Source organism: Pan troglodytes, chromosome 9, assembly GCF_028858775.2.
Source record: "Pan troglodytes isolate AG18354 chromosome 9, NHGRI_mPanTro3-v2.0_pri, whole genome shotgun sequence".
NCBI classification, from domain to species: Eukaryota; Metazoa; Chordata; class Mammalia; order Primates; family Hominidae; genus Pan; species Pan troglodytes.
The window spans coordinates 59,490,221-59,513,577 of NC_072407.2; the positions used below are offsets into that span (position 1 = coordinate 59,490,221).

Sequence of the window (23,357 nt, forward strand, 5' to 3'; positions counted from 1 at the left end):
TTTGCTATGGTGAAATGTGCCACAATAAACATGAGAATAAAGGTATCATCTGATATACTGATTTCCTTTCTTTTTTTTTTTTTTTTTTTTTGATAAATACCCAGCAGTGGGATTGCTTGGATCAAATGGTAATTCTATTTTTAGTTTTTTGAGAAATCACCATACTGTTTTCCATGGTGGCTGTACTAATTTACATCCCCACCAACAGTGTATAAGAGTTCCCTTTTCTCCACATCCTTGCCAGCGTCTTTGACTCTAAATTTTATCTGCAAAATAGATAGAATAACACAGGACCCTCTCCTCAAGACAGTTGCAGGGATTGCAAGATAACAATACTAAAATGTCCTGCACAAGTGTGTTCAAAGCACACTACTTCTCTTCAGTGTGCTGGACAGATGTGAAACAACATCAATCATGTTCTCTCTTGCCATGTTGTCTATCTCAAGGAGGCAATAGATCTTATATGTGCACATTAATGCCTAGTGTCTCTACACCAGTCCCTCACTACCCATGAAAATTAATTTTGAACCAATCAATTTTGAGTGCCTAATGTGTATTCTCAGCACAAAGATCCAAGCAAAACTGTAAAGTGCAAAAAAGAAAAATTTCATTGTTACTTATGTACAAACAATTTACTGAGCAATTTGACCCCACATACCAAGCACTGCAGATGACCAGGGGGTGAGTAAAATGCAATCACTTTCAACCAAACAGTACAATATTGTAGTTAAGAAATCCTCAGGCCCTGGATCCCATCCACCCTCGTTCAAATCCCAACTATCCCTTGCTGGCTATGATTTCATGTTTGGCAGGTTACGTCATCCTTCTGAACATCAGTTTACTCATCTGTATAATGGGGGTATAATGGGGCTGATCACAATAGCCCCTGTGCCTCCCAGAATTAAATGAAATTAAAGCCCATGAAATACTCCAGCTGAGGAAGTGTCCAGCTTGGAAAGTGTTCAATTGACTTTGCTGCTGGTGCTGTTGTTGTTATTATTATTATTAGCGATGCCGCTTAAGTCTAGAACAACTCGATAACAAAATAATACAGTAGAGCAGAGAAGGATAGGGAGAACAGTGAAGAGTCCAGGGACCCTGGGAACCCCACTTGCCCTTTCCAGGTCTTTGTTACATAAAGCTAAATGGAGCGGTGAGACCCAATGATCCTTCATCACTCACTGACTTCAAGGAGTACTCAAGAAGTAAGCGTCACAAACAAACAACAAAAACAAAAACTACCAACGAACTCATAAAGCTTACAGTTCAGCTGGAGTCCTCCCACTCACCTTGGTTCCCTGAATGCCAAATTTTTTTCTGGAAAACTCCAGTTGCTCCTCCCTGTGCCTTCCCCTCCTCCCCGCCACCTTCCTCCTCCTGGGGAAGCAGAAGTTCCTGAGGGCCAGAGAGGAGGTCAGAGATCTCCACCGGCCTGGCCAAGAGCCACCAGGACAGCTTCCTGCCAGCAGCCTTCAGTAAGGAGCTGTTCGTCTCAGGGAAACCCAAATAAAGTCACCTCTCCACCTGAGAGCATTTTGCCCTTTAAGGAAAGATTGTATTTGGAGCCCAGAACATATTTATGGCTTCATGAAGATTTCATCCAACCTTTTACGGACAGAGTCAGCATCAAAGGGGCCTGCCCAGGCCCATCTGCTACCACTTTCATAGGCTGACCTGGGCCTGGATCCTGAATAAATTATGAAGTCACTGAACTTTGTTTCTGATAAGACCCTTTTCGTGCTTTCTTCCCTTTTCTACCTCCAGTCCCACCCGTCTTCCACACCATGGCCAAGTACCCTTACAATCTAACCCCAATCAGTCTTTCCAAAGATGAGGCTCCAAGTAATTATTCCAAATGACTATCTAATATAGCTTAATACATTTCCACCCTAGAAAAGTTTAAAGAAGATACATAATAAACATTTGTGTGTCCAGAATTTTACAGACATCTCATTTTATTCTCACAACAGCCTATAAGTAGGTACAATTGCCACCTCTACTTGGCTGACAACTGAGGCTCAGAGGTGTTCTCTAACTCATCCATAGATTCAATTGCTGGTAAGGGAAGAGCTGACAGTTCAGCTGAGGTCTTTGTGAGTCCAAAGCCGTATGCATCTCACGATACCAAAATACACCAAAAGACAGAGGAATTTCTGGCATTGCCAGGTGTCTAAAGGGATCTGCAGGGAGAGACAGAAGTTTGAGAAATCTCCCTTAAGGAACTAAAAGTAGATCTACCATTTGATCCAGCAATCCCACTAATGCATATCTACCCAAAGGAAAAGAAGCCATTATACGAAAAAGATGCTTGCAAGCGAATGTTTATAGCAGCACAATTCGCAATTGCTAAAATATGGACCCAGCCCAAATGCCCATCAACCAACAAGTGAATAAAGAAAATAAAGAAATTGTGGCACATACATATATATACCATATATACATATATATACCATATATATATATACACACCATATATATATACCATATATACACACCATATATATATATACCATATATATAATTGTGGCATATATATATATATATATATATATATATATATATATATACACACACATACCATGGAATACTACTCAGTCATAAAAAGGAAAAAAATAATGGCATTCACGGCAATCTTGATGGAGTTGCAGACTATTATTCTAAGTGAAGTAACTCAGGAATGGAAAAACAAACATCATATGTTCTCACTCATAAGTGGGAGCTAAGCTATGAGGATGCAAAGCCATAAGAATGATACAATGGACTTTGGGGACTCAGGGGAAAGAATGGGAAGGGGGTGAGGGATAAAAGACTACACATTGGGTACAGTATACACTGCTCAGGTGATGGGTGCACCAAAATCTCAGAAATCACCGCTAAAGGACTTATTCATGTAACCAAACACCACCTGTTCCCCCAAAAACCTATTAAAATAAAAAAGAAGTTTCAGGAATCTCTATCACACTCTGTAAGGCAGCTTCCAAAGCTTCCTTCTTCTGGAACCAGATCTGGGTCTGTGCATGACTGAGGTGTCAGGCAGGACAGCCTCACTCTAGGACACTTCTGATGGCAACAGTTAGCCACGTTTCAGCATCCAAAAAAGAGAATTCACTGGACTTCCCAGCGATTTTAGGAAAGGAAGGCAAGAGATTTCGAGATACTAGGTAAATTTCTGACATTCCATTAGATAGATAGGTGGGTAGGTAGAGAGAGAGAGAGTATGAATACAGATTGAGAGTTTTCATGCCACAAGTTTCATGTCAATTAAAAATAATCCAGTGGGACTCAGGAGCACGGCATGGTGAAACTTGCACGGATTTTACTATTAGGCAAACCCAGCTCTGAATCCTGGCATGGCCGTGTACTGATCACATGACCTTGAGCAAATTGCCTAACATTTCCTGAGCTTCAGTTACTTCTGCAAAAATGAGATGATAATACCTCCTTTTACAAAGTTATTCAAAGGATTTGGGATTGTTTATGTAAAACACCTAACAGTGTGCTGAGAGTGGCAGATGTCCACCAACCAGATACATCCCCAGGCTGAACGGAGGCCAAGAAGCACTTCACCCATTCCATCCTTATCTCTCAAAGTCCAGGGCAGTTCCAAATAAAAGGCAGATATTTTCACCAACCAAAGCAGCTGCTCTGGCTTTTCCGGAACAGGCCTCTGCCTCAGAGCCCTTCATTGACCATCCATGTTTCCATGGTTGAACGTTTACAGGAGAACATTCAGCCTCCCCTTGTGGTTCATGGAGCCCTTAAATCCCCCTCCAGCCTCACCTCCTGCCATTCCCCTCTCCCACTCACACACCTCCAGCCAGACACTCAGTGCACCATTCACCAGACATAGTATTCCGTGGCTTTGATCACACAGTTCCCATTTCCTGAAGTGTCCTCCTAGCCCTCCACCTAAAGAACTCCCTGTCATCATTAGGAGCCCAGCCTAAATCCATCAAGCGGAATTAACCACTACCTTCTCTGTGATCCCATCACACTTTACAATGAATGGAGAAGAGGAGGGGTGGGGGCAAGGTGCATAACTTGCTAAGTGCCCACTATGCGCCACTAGCAACTCCACAGACTCTAACCACCACATGAGTTAAGCCTTATTATCCCACTTTGCAGATAGGAAAACTAGTTCACAGAGCCCAGCGTATGATCCTGAGGTCAAAAGGCTCCAAGGCCCCTTTCCCCTACTTACTATACTCCATGGACACATGGACATGGTCCTGTCTGTCTCCCACATTAGACTGAGTTTTCTGTAAACAGAGGTCATATTTTCATCATCTCTGAAACCTCATGGCCCCCTCGGCTCAGGCTCAAGCTCAGTCCCTGACACCTAGCTAGCCCTACTAACATTCAGCATGCATAGGGAGCTGCTGGGTCATCTGTCTATTTATTATGGAGACTGGATGGAAAGAATTCTGGATCACTGAGGAAGAGCATTTCCAGGTTGAACGTCTCAGCTTTCTTCATGGACACCAGTTCGTTGGTGGGAGGCTTTAACCTTGACAACCATCCACTTTCGGGGGCTTGAAGAAAGATTTCCTGTATATATTTTAACTGCATTCATTTTAAAGGGAACTCTAAATTTTTAATACAAAAAGCCCAAGTGTACCGTGATCTCTGAGCTGGCTATCACACTTCGTAAAGATAGGCCATGGGACCAGGAAGGACCGCGGCTCAGCCAGGACTGCGCAACTTGGGGCAGCTTTCCCAAATTCTAGGAACCAAGGTCCAAGGAAACCAACAACCTTGTGGCCAACCTTTGCCACATCTGTGGCACACAAGGTTTTTTTAAGCAGACTCACTGTGTTTGAGGATCTTCCCACAATCTGAGCACCACTTTCCAAGTTAGAAGCTAGAATTCACTTTCCCAGATTCCTTTGCCACTAATGCTAGCATTGACCTGGGCTCCACCATTCGCCAAGTGTGAAAATTCACTTTGAAAGAAAACCACCTGAGGATCCAGGAGCTGCATGAAGCCGATTTTCTGTCTAAGGAGGGAAAGTAGCAGAGAATCTTCAAGGTCTCAGAGACAGCTGCAGTGAGACTTCTGGAGATCCAGTCCCATACAGAACTTCATGGTGCAAGCAGAGAAGTCCCTACTAGAGACAGATAATTCTCGGATGATTCCTTCCTGCAGCCCAATGCTCCAGAGATTCTGTGAGCTCCCTGAATTCCTTTATCAAATTCATTTTCTGCATAAATAGCTGAGAGGGGTACTGTTTACATCTTGTATTGTAAAGAGGGGTATTGTTTACATCTAAGATCCCCGAAGGATGCAAACCTCATGCCTGCCAGCCTAACAAAATCAAACCTCATCGGACTGAATAGACCTCACAGCAATATCTGACTCCCCACCTAAACTGGGATCTCATGTGCCTGGAACATGCTGAGTAGAAAATAAATATGTGCTGAAATACAATGAAGAAAAGCCACAAGACTCCTTGTTCACAGGTTGAATCTTGGACTCTGAGACCCTGCACCGAAGAAGGAAAAGGACAGTTCCCAACCCATATGCTAAATAAGTCTCTGCAGTGCAGTGGGCTGTCTTTGTGACTCACAAGCTGGTTCTGAAAATCTTCTTTCGGAAGGAGTTTCCAGAAATGGTTGGAACAATGGCAGCATCACTAGAAAGAAGTCTCTCACCTCCCACAGAAGCAACTTTGAGGGACAACATATTTTTGAATTTGCAATTTTGGAGTGTTTGCTAAAACATCACTTCCATTATAGGGTGTCACAGAAAGCACTGAGTCTCAGGAGAGCAGAGTTTAGTTCCAGTTCTGCCCCCAACCTCCAGTATGTCTGAATTATTTCCTCCTTCTTTGGGCCTCAGTTTCCCTGTCTGTAAAATGAGAAGGTTGATCTTTGCTCCCCCTTGCCTCTTTCAGGCTCTTTCTCCTTCAAAAAGCTGATTCCTTTGACACCTATGCCATTCAACCAGGGTGTCCAGGCACAGCTGTACAGGTTATACAAGTAGGTTGCGTCCTGGCCAAGGAAGCCCACCTGAGAGGTAAGTAGAATCCAGCCCACATCCCCACAGGCGTCACCCTTGGGTGGGCCCGCTTCCACTGGAGAAAGACTATTTTTTCCTAATTTGTACAAAGGCATCATATGAGCTAGCCATGGCCCCAATTTCAGCTATTTTATACCCTTGCCCTCCTCCTCACTGGGGTCATTCTACTCACCTCTTAATCATCCTTCCTCCTTCACTGAAGACTTTAGGTCCTGGTTACAATCATGTTCACTGCCCTCTTCCTACAATAATTCTCAAAACTTCAATATCTGTATGTGCAACTCAACGAGCCACTTGGTCTTGTTCTTTGATGTTTTCTACCCCACCAACCTTTGTCCTCACTCCACTGCAGCCACCCACTCAACAGCCACACCATAGACCATGACATGGCCAGAAATCTCTATTTCCACATGCTTCTATTTGGCCTTCACTTCCAGTAATTCTAGCTCATTTGCTCTGGTACCCTTCATCCCCATACTTCTGGCCCCTTATCTTGACCACTAACCCATCGATCTCACCACACACCCACCCTCCAGCAGCCACTTCCTGCCTTTGTTTCCTTCCTTACATAAATTAGATTCCATTGTCCTTCTTTATAATTACTCTCACAAACAATCCCAACGCCCTGGAGCCTCTCTCCTCTGTCACAATCCCTTTGCAAAACTCCAACATGTGCTTATTACCTTCTCTGTGCCTTTGCTGCAGCATCTAAATGTTGCCAGAGAACTTCACACAACCTGGCTAAGTGATTTCACTTTAAATTCATGGACACAAATCTCAAGTGGAAAATTGGAGCTGGAAGCTTCCCTAGGAATTTTTGTTTTTTCATTGCCCAAGATAACATTTTATCCCCCTAAAACTTTCTAGACCCCTTTCCCTACTGCATGTTCAGCAGATGATCTCATTTTACAATTCAGTTAGAAATGGGAGGTCCCAAAGCCAGGACTTCCTGATCTTCCCACCACCAAACTCTACCAACTTATCTGCTTCTTAATCCATCCTCTCCTACGTCCTTTCTAGTGCACTGAATGAAATGTCCTCTCTTCCTAGCAAAGGCTGACCCTCCCACATGTGCTCCTGCCTGCATCCCTTCTGTCTTTCTTGAAGGCTTTTCTCCTCCAGTCATCTCTTCTCCACAAAAGCATCAGTCTCTTCATGGCTCATTCTTGCCCTCACCCTCACTTATAGTTTTGGTCTTTCTTAGATTGTTACTAGCACACAAACATGCCCTTGTATCTTTAATTTTTTAAAGCCCTTCTCTAGCTATTGCCCATTTCTCTCCTTACCTTCCCAGCAAAACTGTTATTGTTTGGGGGTGTTTGTTTGTTTGTTTGTTTGTTTGAAACAGAAACTGGCTGTGTCGCCCAGGCTGGAGTGTAGTGACACAATCTTGGCTCACTGCAATTTCCGCCTCCCGGGTCCAAGCTATTCTCCTGCCTCAGCCTCCTGAGTAGCTGGGATTACAGGTGCACACCACCACACCCGCCTAATTTTTGTATTTTTAGTAGAGATGGGGTTTCACCATGTTGGCCAGGCTGGTTTCAAACTCCTGACCTCAAGTGATCTGTCTACCTTGGCCTCCCAAAATGGCAAAACTGTTGAAAAGAGTTGTTTTCACAAGCATTCTCCAATCCTCCTATCCACTCGTCAGCTCTCTGCAGTCTGTCTTCTACTGTCTGTCTTCTACAAACACAACCTGTAGTCTATCTTCTATGAACACAATTCACTGTAACCCCTGACCCATGTCACCAAAGACCTCTGTGTCACCAAATCCAGTGGATCGTTTTCTGGTTTCCTCTTATCTGACCTCTCAGTAGGATGCTTCACAGTTCCATCTCTATGATGCTCAGATTTTTATCATCAGTCCAGACCTCTCTTCCATTACATATCAAACTGCCTTCTCAACATCCGCACTTGAATGTCTTATTAACATCTCAGGGATGATATGGTGATGTAGCTAAAACCTAAGCTATTCTTTCTCCAGCCTTCCCTATCTCACTAATTGGTATCACCCTCTTCCCAGTTGCTCAAGTCAGAAACTTTGGATAATTCCTTCTTTCTCACCCCCTCATCCACCCACTCACTCAAACCCAGGCGATCAGAAGTCCTATTCATTCTGCATCAAAAATATAGCTCAAACCTGCCTCTCTTCTCAGTCGCTGTGGATACCACCCTAATGTGACCCACCAACATCCCTCATCTTGGCCTCTGAAGTAGCTTCCTAACAGGTCTCTCTGCTTTCCCTCCTACTCCCCTTCAACTCATTCCCTATGCAACAGCTTGAGGAATAATTTTAAATGCAAATTAGATTGTATCATTTTTCTGATGATTTCTCATTGCATTTAATAAAGTCACACTTCTTACCACAGCCTTCAAGGTCCTACATGACCTGGCCCCTTTTTGTCTCTCTTTGTCTCAGGCCACCCCCTGCCTGGCTTCCTGGGACTAGCCTTCCAGTTGCCCTGACAACCTTCCCAGAACCTACTATGATCTTTCTTGCTTCACAGTCTCTGCATTTGTTGTTTCCTGCATCTGGGACTCTCTGAGCCTCCGTTGCACAGGGCAGGCTCATTCTTATTCTTCAGATGTCAACGGAAAGGTCAGCTTCCAAGATGGCCTTCCCCAAGCACCTTTTCTGAGGTTGTACTTAATATTTTTTCCACTTCAGATGTTATTTCCTTCATAGTATGTTCCATAACTGGCCATTTCATAAAATGGCCAGTTTATGCATCTGTGTATTTTCTATCTTTCCCTACAAAAATGCTAAGCTAGATAAGGTCTATCTCATCACTATAATCCTAGTGGCTAGCTGAGTGAGTGGCACACAGTAAATGTTCAACAAGTATTTGATGAATGAATGAGTCATCATGATTTGTCCCCAGTCTAATCCTTCCTCCTTTATTCCACATTCCTTTTTATGTATACCCTACACACAAGCTAGTCAACTTGCTCCTCAGACCTCCTATGCTCTTCCTTACCCTCTTTCACCCTGTCTCCTCAGGCTGGATGCCTCCTACCACCCCCATTCCACATTCAAGTCACCAAAATCCTAGTTATCCTTTCAGGCCCATCTTCAACTCTAATGCCTGAGATTCCACCATTAGTCATTCTTAGAATTATAGAATGTCAGCCCTTACAGACGGTGGATCAAAATTGCATTTATCATTTCAATTGCCCAGAGTGCTGCATGGAGAGGGATTATGAGTTTTGGGACCACAATCATACCAGAAAGGCCATCCACAACAATAGGAAGGTTATGACTGTCCAGATCTTTTTCAAGCTCCTCATGATACAGATGGGAAAACTGAGGTTGAGGCAGGTGGCATGACTTCCCAGGGAACACACTAAGTAGGAGACTGTGCTGGGAACAGAGTTTCCATCTCTACATCACCAGTGTGGAATTATATCAGGCTACCTTTTCTACATCCCAGACTGAGAAGCTGAGGCTCACATAGACTTGAAAGGTGATTGAGATTGTGAATTTTTAATTATATATATATATATATGCAAGATATTATTTTTTATCTTTCTTTTTCAACAAAGTTCTGACCAGATTAATTTCATATGCAAACTTCTGTCAATTTTTTCTAGTTTTGTTTTGATACTACCAAGATAAAAATATTTTAAGTACAAGATTAATTACCAACCACCACATTCCTGGAATTGTACACTCCCTTCTTCCTTGCACCCTTCTTTTAAATGCAAAGATCCTCCAAGACCTCTGTAGTGGAAAGGAGCTTCTCAAGTCACTTTTCTTTGTAACAGGAGTGGCAAACAGGAGAATGGGAGGAAATTAAAACCTATAGATTACTTCTTATGTGCTGGAGACTGTGAGAGTTCCTTGCAAACATTACCTCAGGTAACCTTCAAAATAGTTCTCTGAGGAAACTGCTTTTAAAGCTATTTTATTTTGACAGATGAGAAAACAGCCCATTAATGGGTGTTATGCCCCTAGATCTTTGCTCCCCTGAATGTAGTCTATGAACTAATAGCATCCACCATTGTTGGAGGGCTTTAAGAAACAAGATACTTAGGACACCCTCTAGATCTGTTGAATCCAAATGTGTATTTTAACATCTCCTAATGATTCTTCTGCACACACAAGTTTAGGAAGCAATGGTCTAGATAATACAACCAAATAACATAACAGATGAATTAGGATTCTAATTAGGTCTGTCTGAGGACTAATACCCAGAATCTACAACAAACTCAAACAAACTAGCAAGAAAAAACAAACAATCTCATCAAAAAGTGGGCTGAGGACATGAATAGACAATTCTCCAAAGAAGATATACATATGGCCAACAAACATATGAAAAAAATGCTCAACATCACTGATGATGAGGGAAATGCAAATCAAAACCCCAATGTAATACCACCTTACTCCTGCAAGAATGGCCACAATCAAAAAATAAAAAATAATAGCTGTTGGCATGGATGCAGTGAAAAGGGAACACTTCTACACTGCTGGTGGGAATGTAAACTAGTACAACCACTATGGAAAACAGTGTGTAGATTCCTCAAAGAACTAAAAGTAGAACTACCATTTGATCCAGATAGCCCACTACTGGGTATCTACCCAGAGGAAAATAAGTCATCGTATGACAAGGATACTTGCACACACATGTTTATAGCAGCACAATTCACAATTGCAAAAATGTGGAGCCAACCCAAATGCCCATCAATCAAGGAGTGGATAAAGAAACTGTGATATATATACATATATGTATATATACACGTATACGTGTATATATACATATACACATGCACATATGTATATACACATATACATATATACGTGGGTGTATATATGCACATATATATACATATATATATAAAACATATATACATATATATACACACACACAGTGGAACACTACTCAGCCATAAAACAAGAATGAATTAATGGCATTTGCAGCAATCTGGATGGGATCGCAGACTATTATTCTAAGTGAAGTAACTCAGGAATGGAAAACCAAACGATGTATGTTCTCACTTATAAGTGGGAAATAAACTATTCGGATACAAAGGCATAAGAACGACACAACAGACTTTGGGAACTCAGAGGGAAAGGGTGGGAAGGGGGTGAGGGATAAAAGACTACAAATCAAGTTCAGTGTATACTGCCTGGGTGGTGGGTGCACCAAAATCTCACAAATTACCACTAAAGAACTTACTCGTTTAAACAAATATCACCTGTTCCCCAAAAACCTATGGAAATAAATAAATAAATTAGGTCTGCCTGACTGTACCCTTAACAGAATGGACACCCAAGACAAAAACATCGTGGTTTTAAAGGAGACAGGTTAAGTCATCACTGGTATAAGTTGTACACATCAGCAGCACATCTGATTACCTGTCTAGTACTATGACCATCCCTTCCAAAGCTGTCTACAATGTAGAAAGGAGGAAACCTGGTGATGTGGAAAGTAAACAGGCCTGAAAATCAAGAGAAGCAAACCAGCCAAATCAACCACTACTTAGCAATGGCCCAGTGTCCCAGGGCCCCATTTTCTTTACCAGTGAAGTGGGACTGGAGGGACAATTCTGTGCAGCTCAATTATGTGGCGTTCCTCACATCAGCCCACTGAGCTGCTCCTGAAACCATCAAAGTAGAAATCACTTCCTTCTCCAGCCTGTAATGTCTACCTTTAGTCAATTCCTTTGGTAATTGCTGTGTTGCTTTTTCCAAACATAAAAATAGCTTATTATCTGCACAGCAAATAACCACCATCTTGCAGGGGTCCTGACAGTGCCCCAGTACAGAGCTTACAACCAGCTGAATCCTAAGAATCTCAAGGGCTTCCAGGTCTCATCCCGGAAGCCAACTAACCACCATATTGGTGTATCTATTTTCCTAAGGGCAAGGGTTGCATCCATTATCTTCATTCCTGGCACGTTGCAGTGACAGTCCTCAGACTCTGGGTCACTGGCTGGCCCTGCTACCCAAGTTTTTTTTCTGCTAAAGAGACCAGACCCGGTCCACGTAGAGTAAAGCCTGGGTCCCTCTCTCTCTTTCTATTTTTTTGAGACTGAGTCTCACTGTGTCGCACAAGCTGGAGTGCAATCGCACAATCTCGGTTCACTGCAATCTCTGCCTCCCTGGGTCCCTCTCTTATCATCAGAGGCTGCTTCATCCCTATCATACAGGAAGACCTAGTGACCTTAGGGACATATTCCAGACCCAGAAGAAAGACTGCCAAATCTTCCTGGATGCCCTTAAACGTGGCCCAGATTTTCTCAGGGAACGGAAGAGAAGTTTTCCTTGAGTATTTTTATACAGGGGGAAATCCAAGATCTTATTTTCTATTCAATTGGTACATTCCCCACCCCCACCACAAAAGTCCTTCCTCCATGAACAGTGGATGTCCAGACATGGATTCCCAGAAACTGTTTGACTCAGTGTCAGCTCCACTTGGCTCACCCATAACTTCCCCAGGAAGCCAACCAGCTTTGCAAACCATCATCCATCCAAAGAGACCTGAAGACCTAGTTTCCAGTATGAACACTGAACTGGTTGCCACAATGCCATAATTTGAGAAACTCTACTGAGAAGATCAGAAGAGCCCCTGTACCATGGTCCAGCCAGTCCTTTGTTCTGTCACTGGGTCCCCAGAGGGCAGCTCTTAGGAGCCAGAACATTTGGTTTAATTGGGTCGGGGTTAATAATCTTAGTGCTTATCAATCCCAGTGTGTCTCTTGTAGCACCAGTCCTAACTTCATCTTTCTGGGCTATTTTAAAAGCAATCAACTTGTTTGCTGTAAGCAAAAACCAGCTTTTCTCACCTTTTCTCCTGCACTTTCTCTATTCAGTTGTTTGATTATTTAAGCAAGCATCCTTTAAGCATCTGCCACATTCCAGGCACTGGGAACAAAAAAGATGCATAAACGTAGCCCTAGTCTAGAGGAGCTGCCCAGAGAGCAGAAGAGATGAGAAGGAATGCAGAGCCCAGACAGAGTGGCCAGATCTGGGCTTTTCTAGAGACCTGTTCCCTGTGCGCAGGGGACAAGGGGCTGGGAGTACTAGGGTGCTGGCCAAGTGGGGTACTTCAAGTAGGTTTGGGGAATCCATTTCTGATTATCCACTGTCCATGTAAGAAGGTGCCTCAAGTAGCAAGAGATGTGCCATATAACTAAATAATAAAGTACAGAACAATATTGGGGGAGATGCTCACTGAGCACAAATAGTCCTTTGTCTCATGTCCTCAGGTTTCTAGTTATTTAGGCAAGAAAATGCACCCTAAGGTGGCTTTGGAAGTAGGAGAATGTCAGACATTTACACCCCTGTGGAATTGAACGTGGGCCTGTACATTGAGCCAGCGCACTAGCCCTGTCTTGGGACCCCTCTGTGGTGCAGACCAGAATATGGGTGTTTGTCCCCACTGCATCCTGTACTTCCTCTGCAATATGCTTACTGCACTTTATTATTGATTGTTAAACTCCAAAAGAGCAGGAATCACATGTATATCTTGTATTGCTTCTTCTCATCACCAAGCATGTGCCTGGACATAGAAAGATATTTCTACATGGGACAAAATACCTGAGCAATGTTCCTCCAAACCATCAAGGTCATCAAAAACAAAGCCTGTGAAACTGTCACAGCCAAGAGAAGTCTGAGACATGATGACTAAATGTGATGTGGTATTCTGCATGAGATCCTGGAACAGAGAAAGAACATGAGCTAAAAAGTAAGGAAGTCTGAACTTCATAGTGAGGTATCAATAGGGTTGGGCTTCAGTTCATAGTGGACTTCAGTTCATAGTGAGGTATCAATAGGGTTCATTAATTGTGGCAAGCATGTCCTGCTAATCTAAAATGCTAATAATAAAGGAAACTGGGTGTGGAATATATGAGGATTCTCTGTATTCTATCAGCAACTTTTCTGTAAATCTAAAACTCTTCTGAAACAAAAGGTTTATTAACAAAACCTTGAATGATCCTCAAGCACCTTTGTGCCCTCCTACTTCCCAGTTGGTGGCTCATCATGGATCTGACTTTCCACTTGCCCTGTGTGTTCTCAGTAAGAGACTTCCTCTCCTTTCTAAGCCTAGAGTCACAGAACACGCTCTTGCCTGGCAGTGAGGAACCTGAGATCTAGTCCCACTTCTGCCACCATCCCACTATATGACCATGTGTCAATCATCTCCCCCACCCAACCATGAGCCTCAGTTTACCCCTCTGTTCAATGAGAAAGTAATACTAGAAGGTGCTTCTAGTCGGTCCATGAAGGCAGGGATGGTGTGTCTCATTCACGGCAGCATCTCCAGCTTCTAAGACAGTCCCAGGCACAAGACAGACACTGAAAAATAAAAAAGGATTCAATGAATACATAAATGAGCATTGCTCTGATACTCCAACACTCTAACTAGAAATGGAAACTTCTATAGTGAGCTCAGCATCTCAGAACCTCCTTTCTTGTGCATTTGATTTCAAGCTCCCTGGGTCACATCTTTGTGTCTGTCTCCAACGTCGTGCATGGAGACTTTATAAGCATTTGTGCAATGATTGAGAAGAGCTGGCCCTCCCAGATCAGGCCCTGCAAGTGTTGAACTCCTTGGAATGCAGACAGTGGTGTCTGCTGAGACGGTGGGGAGGTGTGTCACATCTAAAGCTTATTGCGCTGGGGGTCATCCTGGCTTCTGAAGTTGGGGAGGATCTTCCCACGGATCTATCTGCCTCTTTTTAACAAGCTCAGAGTGAAGGGGCCTGGGCCTCCCAGCCCCTGGTTAGGAGACCCTGGCAGATAACTTAGAGGAAGATAGCTCAAACCCAGGGAGGGAAGAAACTGGAAGTGACAAAAAAATAAAAAAGAAAAGAAAAAAAAAGAAAAGAAAATCCCTGCACAACCCCAATTATCTAGAGACCTGGATTCCTGGATTTTAGTCCCAGCCCCCAGTATTCTCGGCATCCACGCCATGAGAACTGGGCAAGATTTTCTCTGTGCCTCTAACTGGCCAACCTCCCAGAGTTGGGGTGGGGGTGAGTAAAAACAAGGATGAGTGTTCGTTCCAGTTCCTCAGAGGGGCTGTGTTCTCCGTGGGCAATTCCTCTGTCCAGAACATTTTCCCCACTAACCACTCACACTCCATGCTTCAGAGCAGGCTCCAGGCAGGCACCGTGGCTGTAAAGTCTCCCCTGACGCCCTGCCTGACTCCTTCCATTGTCTCCACGACAGGCCCTCGAACACTTCACACATTCCCTTAGAACTCACCACCCTGAGCTGTAATTGCCCATTTCACTGTCTGCCTCCACCAGCCGACTGCGAGCCCACTGGAGGCCGCTCACCATTTGGTCCTGCGTCCAGCATAGTGCTTGGCACGTACGTGATAAATAAGGACTTGTGGAACAAACAGATGAATGAATGGGTGAATAAATGAAGGCATGTGTGAACCAGTGAATTAGTAAGTGCTGTCACAACCAAGGGAAGGCTAAAACCGTATCATGTTTTGGATAGCTTACCTCAGATTTCCCAGGAGACTTGCTGAGGTTTTTTACAGCATCTGTAAAAATAATGATAATAGTAGCTCCAATGGCCTGTTGTTGCCGTCGTAAATTCCCAAAGGGCTTTCCCTGGTGTGTTTCAGAAGAGGGAGAGCAGGCACTGATTCCCTGCCCTCAGTCTCCCTCCCTGCCTCCCCGTTTCTTCTTCCCACCTATGTTCTCACTCTCTGTCTCTCTCTGACTCTATTTCTCTCTCCTCACTCTGCCTCTCTTTCACGGTCTCTGTCTCTGTCTTTGTCTCTGTTTCTTTCTCTCCCCACTGTCCCTGTCTCTCTCTCTCTCTCTTTCACTCTCTCTGCCTGTTTCTCTCTCTTCTCTCTCTCTCAATCTCTCTCTCTCCTCTCTCTTCTCTCCCTCTCCCTTTCTTTTTCTTTCACTATTTCTGCCTCTGTTTCTCTTTCCTCTCTCTTTCTCTCTCTCTTTTCTCTTTCTCTCCCTCCATCTCTGTCTCTTACACTATCTTTGCGTCTGTTTCTCTCTTCTCCCTCCCTCTGCTTCTGTCTCTATCTTTTTCACTATCTCTGCTCTGTTTCTCTCTCTTCTCAATCTCTCTCTTTCTCCCTGTCTCTCCTCTCTCTCCCTCCTTTGTCTCTATCTTTCTGTTTCACTGTCTACCTGATTCACTCTCTCTTCCCTTTCCCTCTGTCTTTTCTCTCTCAATTCCTCTCTCCCTGCTTCTATATCTCTCTCTTCCACTATCTCTGCCTCTGTTTCTCTCTCCCCACACTTCATTTCTCTCTCTCTCTCTCTCTTTCTCTCTCCCCCTCTCTCTCTCCCCCTGTCTCTATCTTTCTCTTCACTATCTCGCCTCTCTCTCTTCTTTCTCTGTCCCTCTGCTTTCTCCTCTCTGCCCTGTCTCTGTCTTTCGGGTACTCTCCATCATTTCCCTCCCCATCCCCATTCACTCTCCACTGTGTGCCAGGCATCTCACACAGAAGTTCTCACTTTCCTTCCCAGACACCGAGTGTTGCCTCATTTGTACTTTGGGAGAAACATCCCCTTACCATGGTCAAGAATGTGGGCTTTGGGCTTGGGAGCCAGACAGATTCAGCTGGTTTCAAGCCCAGCTCTTCCACCTACTAGTCTGTGATCTTGGTCAAGAGGTCTAACTAACCTCTCCGAGTCTCAGCTTCCTTATGAGCAAAATGAGGTGAAAATGCCCCCTCTCAAAGGATGGCTGCAAGGATTAAATGAGATAATGCTTGGGAAATGCTTAGCACAGTGGCAGAACTCCATAAATGCGAGCTCTCTTGTTACTATCAGTTCTACTATGATTATTTTTTTTTTTTGCGTTGTCTGCAAACATTATTAATACCCAGGAGATCATTACTGAAGATGACAAACACCTCTGGACTGAATAGCCCCACCACCACGCCGACCCCAGGATCATTTCAGCTCCTTCCCCCCTCCTCCAAATAGATGACCACCAAAGCCCAGTTGGCTGTGGTTCTGACCCTCTGGTCTTCTATGCCCACTTTAATTTGGGCAGAATCCATCTGGATAGAGATTCCCTAAGCCTGGCTTTCCCAAAAAATTATCTGAGTTTTTAGTAATTGTAAATATCTGGGGTGAGTCAAGGAGAGTCTGACTCCATAGGTCTGGGGTGATACCCAGGAACTGGGTATTTTCAAAAGCATCCAGAGCGACTCTGATTGGAGAACAGGGATTCAAGCTTCTGGTCTAAACTCAGTGGCTACTCAAGTGATATTAAGTGAATCAATTGATAGGAGATGGTAAATGAATAAAGGCATAAATGAGTAGATGGATTGGTGGATGGATGGGTGGATGGATGGATGGATGGATGGATGGATGGATAGATGAGTAATAGGTCTACCTCCATGGGAAGAAATGCTGGTATTTTTCCCCAGACCTATGCTCTGGCCTCCAAAATGTGTGTCCTTTTGTTCTGTGGCTTTTCAGAGCACAACACTTAGCTGCTCCCCTGTTTCTTTTCTTCCTTCTCTTCTCTGCACCTAAATCCCATCCTTTCCCTTTCCTGATGCCTATTTCCTCCATCCTCTCTCCCTCCTCACTTCGCCCCCTCCTTTTAGCTCCCACTTCTCTTTACGGCTTCCCCCTCACTATGCTGAAACATTTGCAAGCTGGAGGTTATCCCAAGACACTTTCATGAGAAGAGGCTTTGGACACAACAGTTGCACAAACAGTTTTATTTGATGAACCACAGTGACTAACAGGGTCAGAAGACAGTGCAGATATTCTGAAGAAGGCACTGGGGGAGGTAAGGGGGTATCACAGCAGGCAGCCTCCTCTGCTTCTGTCCCAGTTCACAGATGAGTTCCAGGCAGGAAGTCTCTGCAGGTCACCCACGGCGGCCTCAGAGGGACAATTTCTTCCCTTCTAGAAGCCTCTTCCAGTGTTCACTGGATGCTTTGAGGACAGCTCTGGGCAGAGGAGGTGACTCTGTGAAAGATGCTGTCTTAAGATGGGGAGACTAGGCTGTGAGGAGCCCCTTCGCCTCTCCTCCTCCCTCTGCCCCCAGAGCTGGCGTCATTCCAGGGAGGGTCAAGATGTCCATTCACATCAAGCTGGGCTTTTCTTATCTCCATCGCTCATGTCTTGTCCTTCACTTTCATAGTCCTCCAAGAACAAAACCCGGAATAGACACTCCCAGCCTCTAGCTCACAAAGGCCCCACTATTAATTTCATCCTCACGGTCTCTCTGGCAGTGTAGACATCATGCTATCTGCACACTTGCTCCAGTCCCTATTCCCAGATCCCCAATCCAGGAGAAGCCAAGAGGTCCAATCCTGAGGGTAGGGAGAGAAAAAACCCACCCCGTGCCTTTTGGCCCATGGCAAGCAGGAGGCCTCCTTAGGAAGAGGGCCACTGACCCTGGAACAAGGAAGGATGATGAGGGCAATGCTCATAAATTTGAAGCCAGGCGGGGAGGCACCGGAAAGGGGCCAAGGGAGGCTCTCAACTAGCCTCTTACTTCCTTCATGGAGCCCAAGAAGGAGCAGGAACCCAGCTCAGTAGGACGCCCCCAAGCCTTGGCGCCAGCTGCTTTGGGGAGGGATCTCCCTACAGGAAGCCTGGTGCAAACATTAACTTCTCTCCTAAAGCACGGACCAGCCGTTGGAGCCCCCAAATCCAGTAGGGGGTGGACTCATTTTTATTCTACATTTTTCATTGCCTCAGTGTGTCCCTGCCCCCCACCACCCCCTGCCAAGGGTAATGTGTGAACAGCAGAGTTGCAGTGGATTGGGGGGTGGGAGGAGATTTGTCCAAATGACCCAGGCGCACTGCTGTTCATGCCAGGCTCATCCATATAGACATGTAAGTACAACACACACAGACAAGAGGCAGGCATCTCCATCCCAAACAACACGATTCTTGGCACCAAGTAGCACCAGTGCCCAAGAAAGAAATCAGTATGATGGGGTAAGATGGGGAGATGCGGAAACCCTTCAGCTCACAGTTATGCAGGAAGTCAGAAACAGGAGGACTCGGGGAGCGAGCCAAGCAGTGTCTGGACTAAATGCAGACACCCCTCCATCCTCTCTCTCTAGTTGCCCTTCCCAACTCCCCACTCACATAATGAAACCAAGGAGTACATCCATTCATCAGCCCTGCTGCCTTCCAATTCCCATAGAAAATAGAGGAAGGATGAAAGGGTCTGCGGACAATTTGGAGAAAGCATATCTAGTCAGTGTCATGGTGCCATGGGGGAACTGCAGGAATCACACAAGCCCCAATGCCCAAAATGACAGGGAAGTGATCCAATTTTAGGGCAAGCTCTGGAGCTCCCAGATCTAAGGGCTGGAGCACTAATTATCTGCTGACACACAGCCCACCCCCCGCCCCAGCCCATTCCCTGCCTCACACTCAGAAAACAGGATAGAAAGCTTAAACAGGGTCAGTCTCTGCAAGCTTTGGGATCCTTAACCCTTAGTAGCCCTTCAGAACAAGAAAGTAGACAGGGGAGAAGGATGGATGGAGGGAGGGGGACGAGCTGTAGGAGGGGATTGGTGCCAGAAGGCAGGGATAAGGAGCGACAGCTGCAGAGAGTGGTGGGGGAAAAACTACAAGGAAAGGAGGGAGGAAAGACGATTGCAGATCCAAGAAAGCAGCAGAGGGAAACAAGCTTTTATTGCGTCCAGACTCAGGCTTCAACATTTTAGGATCAATATGACTTTCCCCCATTTCATACCAATGGAGAAACTGAGGCTGAGTGAGATTAAATGGCTTGTGCAGGGTCAGGTCTGTAGAGCCCAGTCTCTTTCCCCTAAACCACAAACCTCTGAGAAAGAATAAAGCAGTAGAGGAGGACAGGGCGGGGCAGAATCAGGGGACAGTTAAAGGATGTGCATAGGACAAGGAGTAGCCACACTACCTGATTTTCAGAAAGCAAGGGCAAAGGCCAGGGAGGGCCGAGGGCGCCAGGCTTCTCTCTGCTCCCAGCCCTAGTCAACCACAAGGGTCTCCTGGCTGTAGGGGATGGATTTCTCGTGCATCTGTTCTCCACCCTTGCCCATGTTGGGGCCGGGCCCCTGGCTGTGCCCCGAAGAGTAGCTGGCTGACTTCTCCCCACTGCTGCTGTGGGAGGTGCCTGCGCACCTGCTCTGGCCACAGCAGAGCATGGAGGTGCAGGCCTGGCGGAAGCGGGGGTCGAAAAAGGCATAGAGGAAGGGATTGAGGCAGCTGTTGACGTAGCTGATGCAGGTGCAGTAGGGGAAGATGTTCATGAGGAAGAGGTCAAAGTCACAGGGCCAGTGCAGCAGGCTGCCCAGCATGTACAGCGTCTTCACCAGGTGGTAGGGCATCCAGCACAGGGCAAAGGTCACCACCAGCACCACGATGATGCTGAGCAGCCGGCGCCGCTTCCGCAGGCCCTCGATGCGTTCCTTGCGGAAGTGGCCAGCGATGGTTTGGGCGATGAAGAAGTAACAGGTCAGCATGATGGTGAAGGGCACCACAAAGCCCACGGTGGTGGACGAGACCCCAAGGCCCACCTCCCAGGCCCACTCTGAGCTCACAGTGGCCACCATGGAGTAGTCCATGTAGCACTGCACCTTAGTGGTGTTCTCCAAGTCCCCGGTGGTGCGTAACACCATGACAGGCATGGCCAGGAGGGCGGCCAGCACCCACAGAACTGCCGTGGCCACGGCCCCGCTGATCCGCAGCCTCAGCCGAGCATTGGCCACTGGCCTCACGATGGCCAGGTAGCGGTCGAAGCTGAGGCCGGTGAGGCAGAAGACGCTGGCGTACATGTTGACGAAGATGAGGTAGCTGCTGAGCTTGCAGAAGAAGGTCCCAAAGGGCCAGTCATAGTCCCGGTACGTGTAGGTAGCCCACAGGGGCAGCGTCACCACAAAGGTCAGGTCAGCCACCGCCAGGCTAGCAATGAAGATATCAGCTGAACGCCTCTTCTCCCGGCTGCTCCGAAACACGGTCCAGAGCACCAGACCATTGCCCGTGGTGCCCAGGAGGAAGACCAACATGTAGATGGCAGGGATGAGGGCCCCCGAGGATTTCCAGTCTGTGTACTCACACTCAGACTGGTTGTCTGCCCCATAGTAGTTGTCAAAATCACCACCTTCCTCCATGCTGGGGAGTGGAGAGAAGACGGGCAGGGGGTCCCAGGGACACCAGCTCCGTGGCTCTGTCACCCACTCTGCAAGCAGCCTGAATTTCTGGCTTGAGCCTCAGAGAGTAAGAAGGGCTGAAGATGCCCAGAGTCCTTCCCAGCACTCAGGAGGAGCTGCCTCTGGGTTCTCCAGACCCTGGAGGAAGCCTGTCTCCTGCAGAATTTCCTCCACCCTCTCCTGCCTTACCCCCGTCTCAGTTAAGACACTTCCTTGCACCCTCCTGCGTCCCTGTCTCCTCCTTGACTCGTCACTCCCTCCTCCCACCTCCAGACCAGCCCCTCTCTTGTGAGTCAAAATCTTTAGTGACAGCCCACTTTTTTTTTTCTTTTTGTCACTGAGCAAGTGGACCAAATTGACCCCTACTGTGCTGGGCTGAACATTATCTGTGGTTTTGCAAGTCGGCTCTCCTGGCCCCGCCTCTCCTTTCTGGCTGCCACCCACCTTCACCCCAGCCCCTATCCCTCCACTTTCCTCTGGCCACCACTTCCTGCCTGCCCTTTAGGGCACTCCCTCCTCAGTGATCTCCGCCCTCCTGTTCTCACCCCCTCCCATCCAATCTAAATGGGACACATTATGCAGATTGCAATCCAGCTTGAGCTGGAGCCAGGGCTGGTAGGGAGCAAGGAGGGTGTAAGATTTCGCAGGATGGGCAGGGCATCTGGCAGGTCCTCCTGGCAGGCAGGTCTGGCCCCCTCGGCTCCCTTCCTGCACCCCCAGCCCCCACCCAGACCAGGTGTCACAGGAGGGTCTTCTCCCACTTTGCCTCTCACTTCATCTTTCTCTACCCCTTGGCTTTGACCCTCCCTCTGAGAACTTTTGTGGTTTCTAGAGAAATACCCCTACACTAGTGTAGACTGCAGTTTGCAGTTTGCGGATGGCACAGGATGCATTAGAAGGTTAAGGGCAGTCACAGGACGGAAGAAACCCAGGACAAAATTATCTCTAAACAAGTCATTAAATCTGTAGGAAACAAAGGCCCAACAAGGTCAGTGTTTTGCCCAAGGTAATAAAGTGAATTATGCTACAGTTGATTGTTTGCTTTTCTTCTTCTCCAAACGAACATAACACAGTACCTGGCATGTCGTAGGTGAATGCCTGTTTTGTTTGTTTGTTTGTTTGTTGAGACAGAGTTTCACTCTTGTTGCCCAGGCTGGTCTCGGCTCACTGCAACCTCTGCCTCCTGGGTTCAAGCGATTCTCCCGCCTCAGACTCCCTAGTAGCTGGGATTGCAGGCTAATTTTTTTGTATTTTTAGTAGAGATGGGGATTGACCAGGCTAGTCTCAAACTCCTGACCTCAGATGATCCACCCACCTCGGCCTCCCAAAGTGCTGGAATTACAGGCATGAGCCACCATGCCCAGCCGGGTGAATGGCTGTTGAGTGAGTAAGTGGATGGATGACGTAGGATGTGAGTGAAAAGGGGAATCCATAGATGGAAGAATGAGTGTAAGAATTACTACGTGGTGAGAACATGGATACATTTCAGTTCTCAGGTTTTTACTATCCTCCGTGCACCAAGAGGTTTCGGTAAGACCACAGGGGGTCAGGAAGTTGAGCTAGAGGAGGGGGGTCTCTAGAGAAAGACGCAGTCACTGGAGGATACTGTGGGGAAAGTTCCGTAGACGCTCACTTTGCCCCATCTCATCACCTCTCCAGGACCTCTAGGAAGGAAGGAAGATGCACGATGTAAGATTTTTTTTAAAAAATACGCACCCTTTCCACAACATTGAAGAGTTGGGGAAGCCACCTGACGTTGGGTAATAGTGAGATGCAACAAAAGCAGGAGCTGAGCCTTAGCCACTTCCAACGCCAAAGACTTACAAAAGCTGGAATTGGCCAGGCAAGGTGGCTCATGCCTATAATCCCAGCACTTTGGGAGGCCAAGGCAGGAAGACTGCTTGAGCCCAGGAGTTCAAGACTAGCCTGAACAACACAGCCAAGACCCTGTCTCACGATATATATTTGTCTTAAGTTACTACAAAAGCTGGAATCCATTTTCTGGAGGGAGAGTGGATCAGAAAATCGTATGCAGAGATCAAGGAACTCAAACTCAAATACCTGCAAAAAAAAAAAAAAAAAAAAAACAGGCCAAGAGTGTAGTTTGAGACAACAGAGAATGGTAAAGACTGTGGCAAACTGGAGGGTGCCCATTCCATCATAGGGAGGCCTCTTCAGCTGTAGTCTCTGGTTGCCACGCACAAAGCTGGACCCCAGCATGACTGTGTCTT

The 23,357-nt window shown here is 46.2% G+C and overlaps 1 protein-coding gene across 1 annotated transcript; it reads right to left on the minus strand.

Annotated features, from left to right (window-relative positions):
- Positions 1-17,673: 17,673 nt before the first annotated feature.
- APLNR (apelin receptor) lies at positions 17,674-21,537 on the minus strand. The gene has a single exon (XM_521984.8). It carries the CDS (start codon positions 21,085-21,087, stop codon positions 19,945-19,947), a length of 1,143 nt encoding a protein of 380 aa, XP_521984.1. The 5' UTR covers positions 21,088-21,537; the 3' UTR covers positions 17,674-19,944.
- Positions 21,538-23,357: the final 1,820 nt, after the last annotated feature.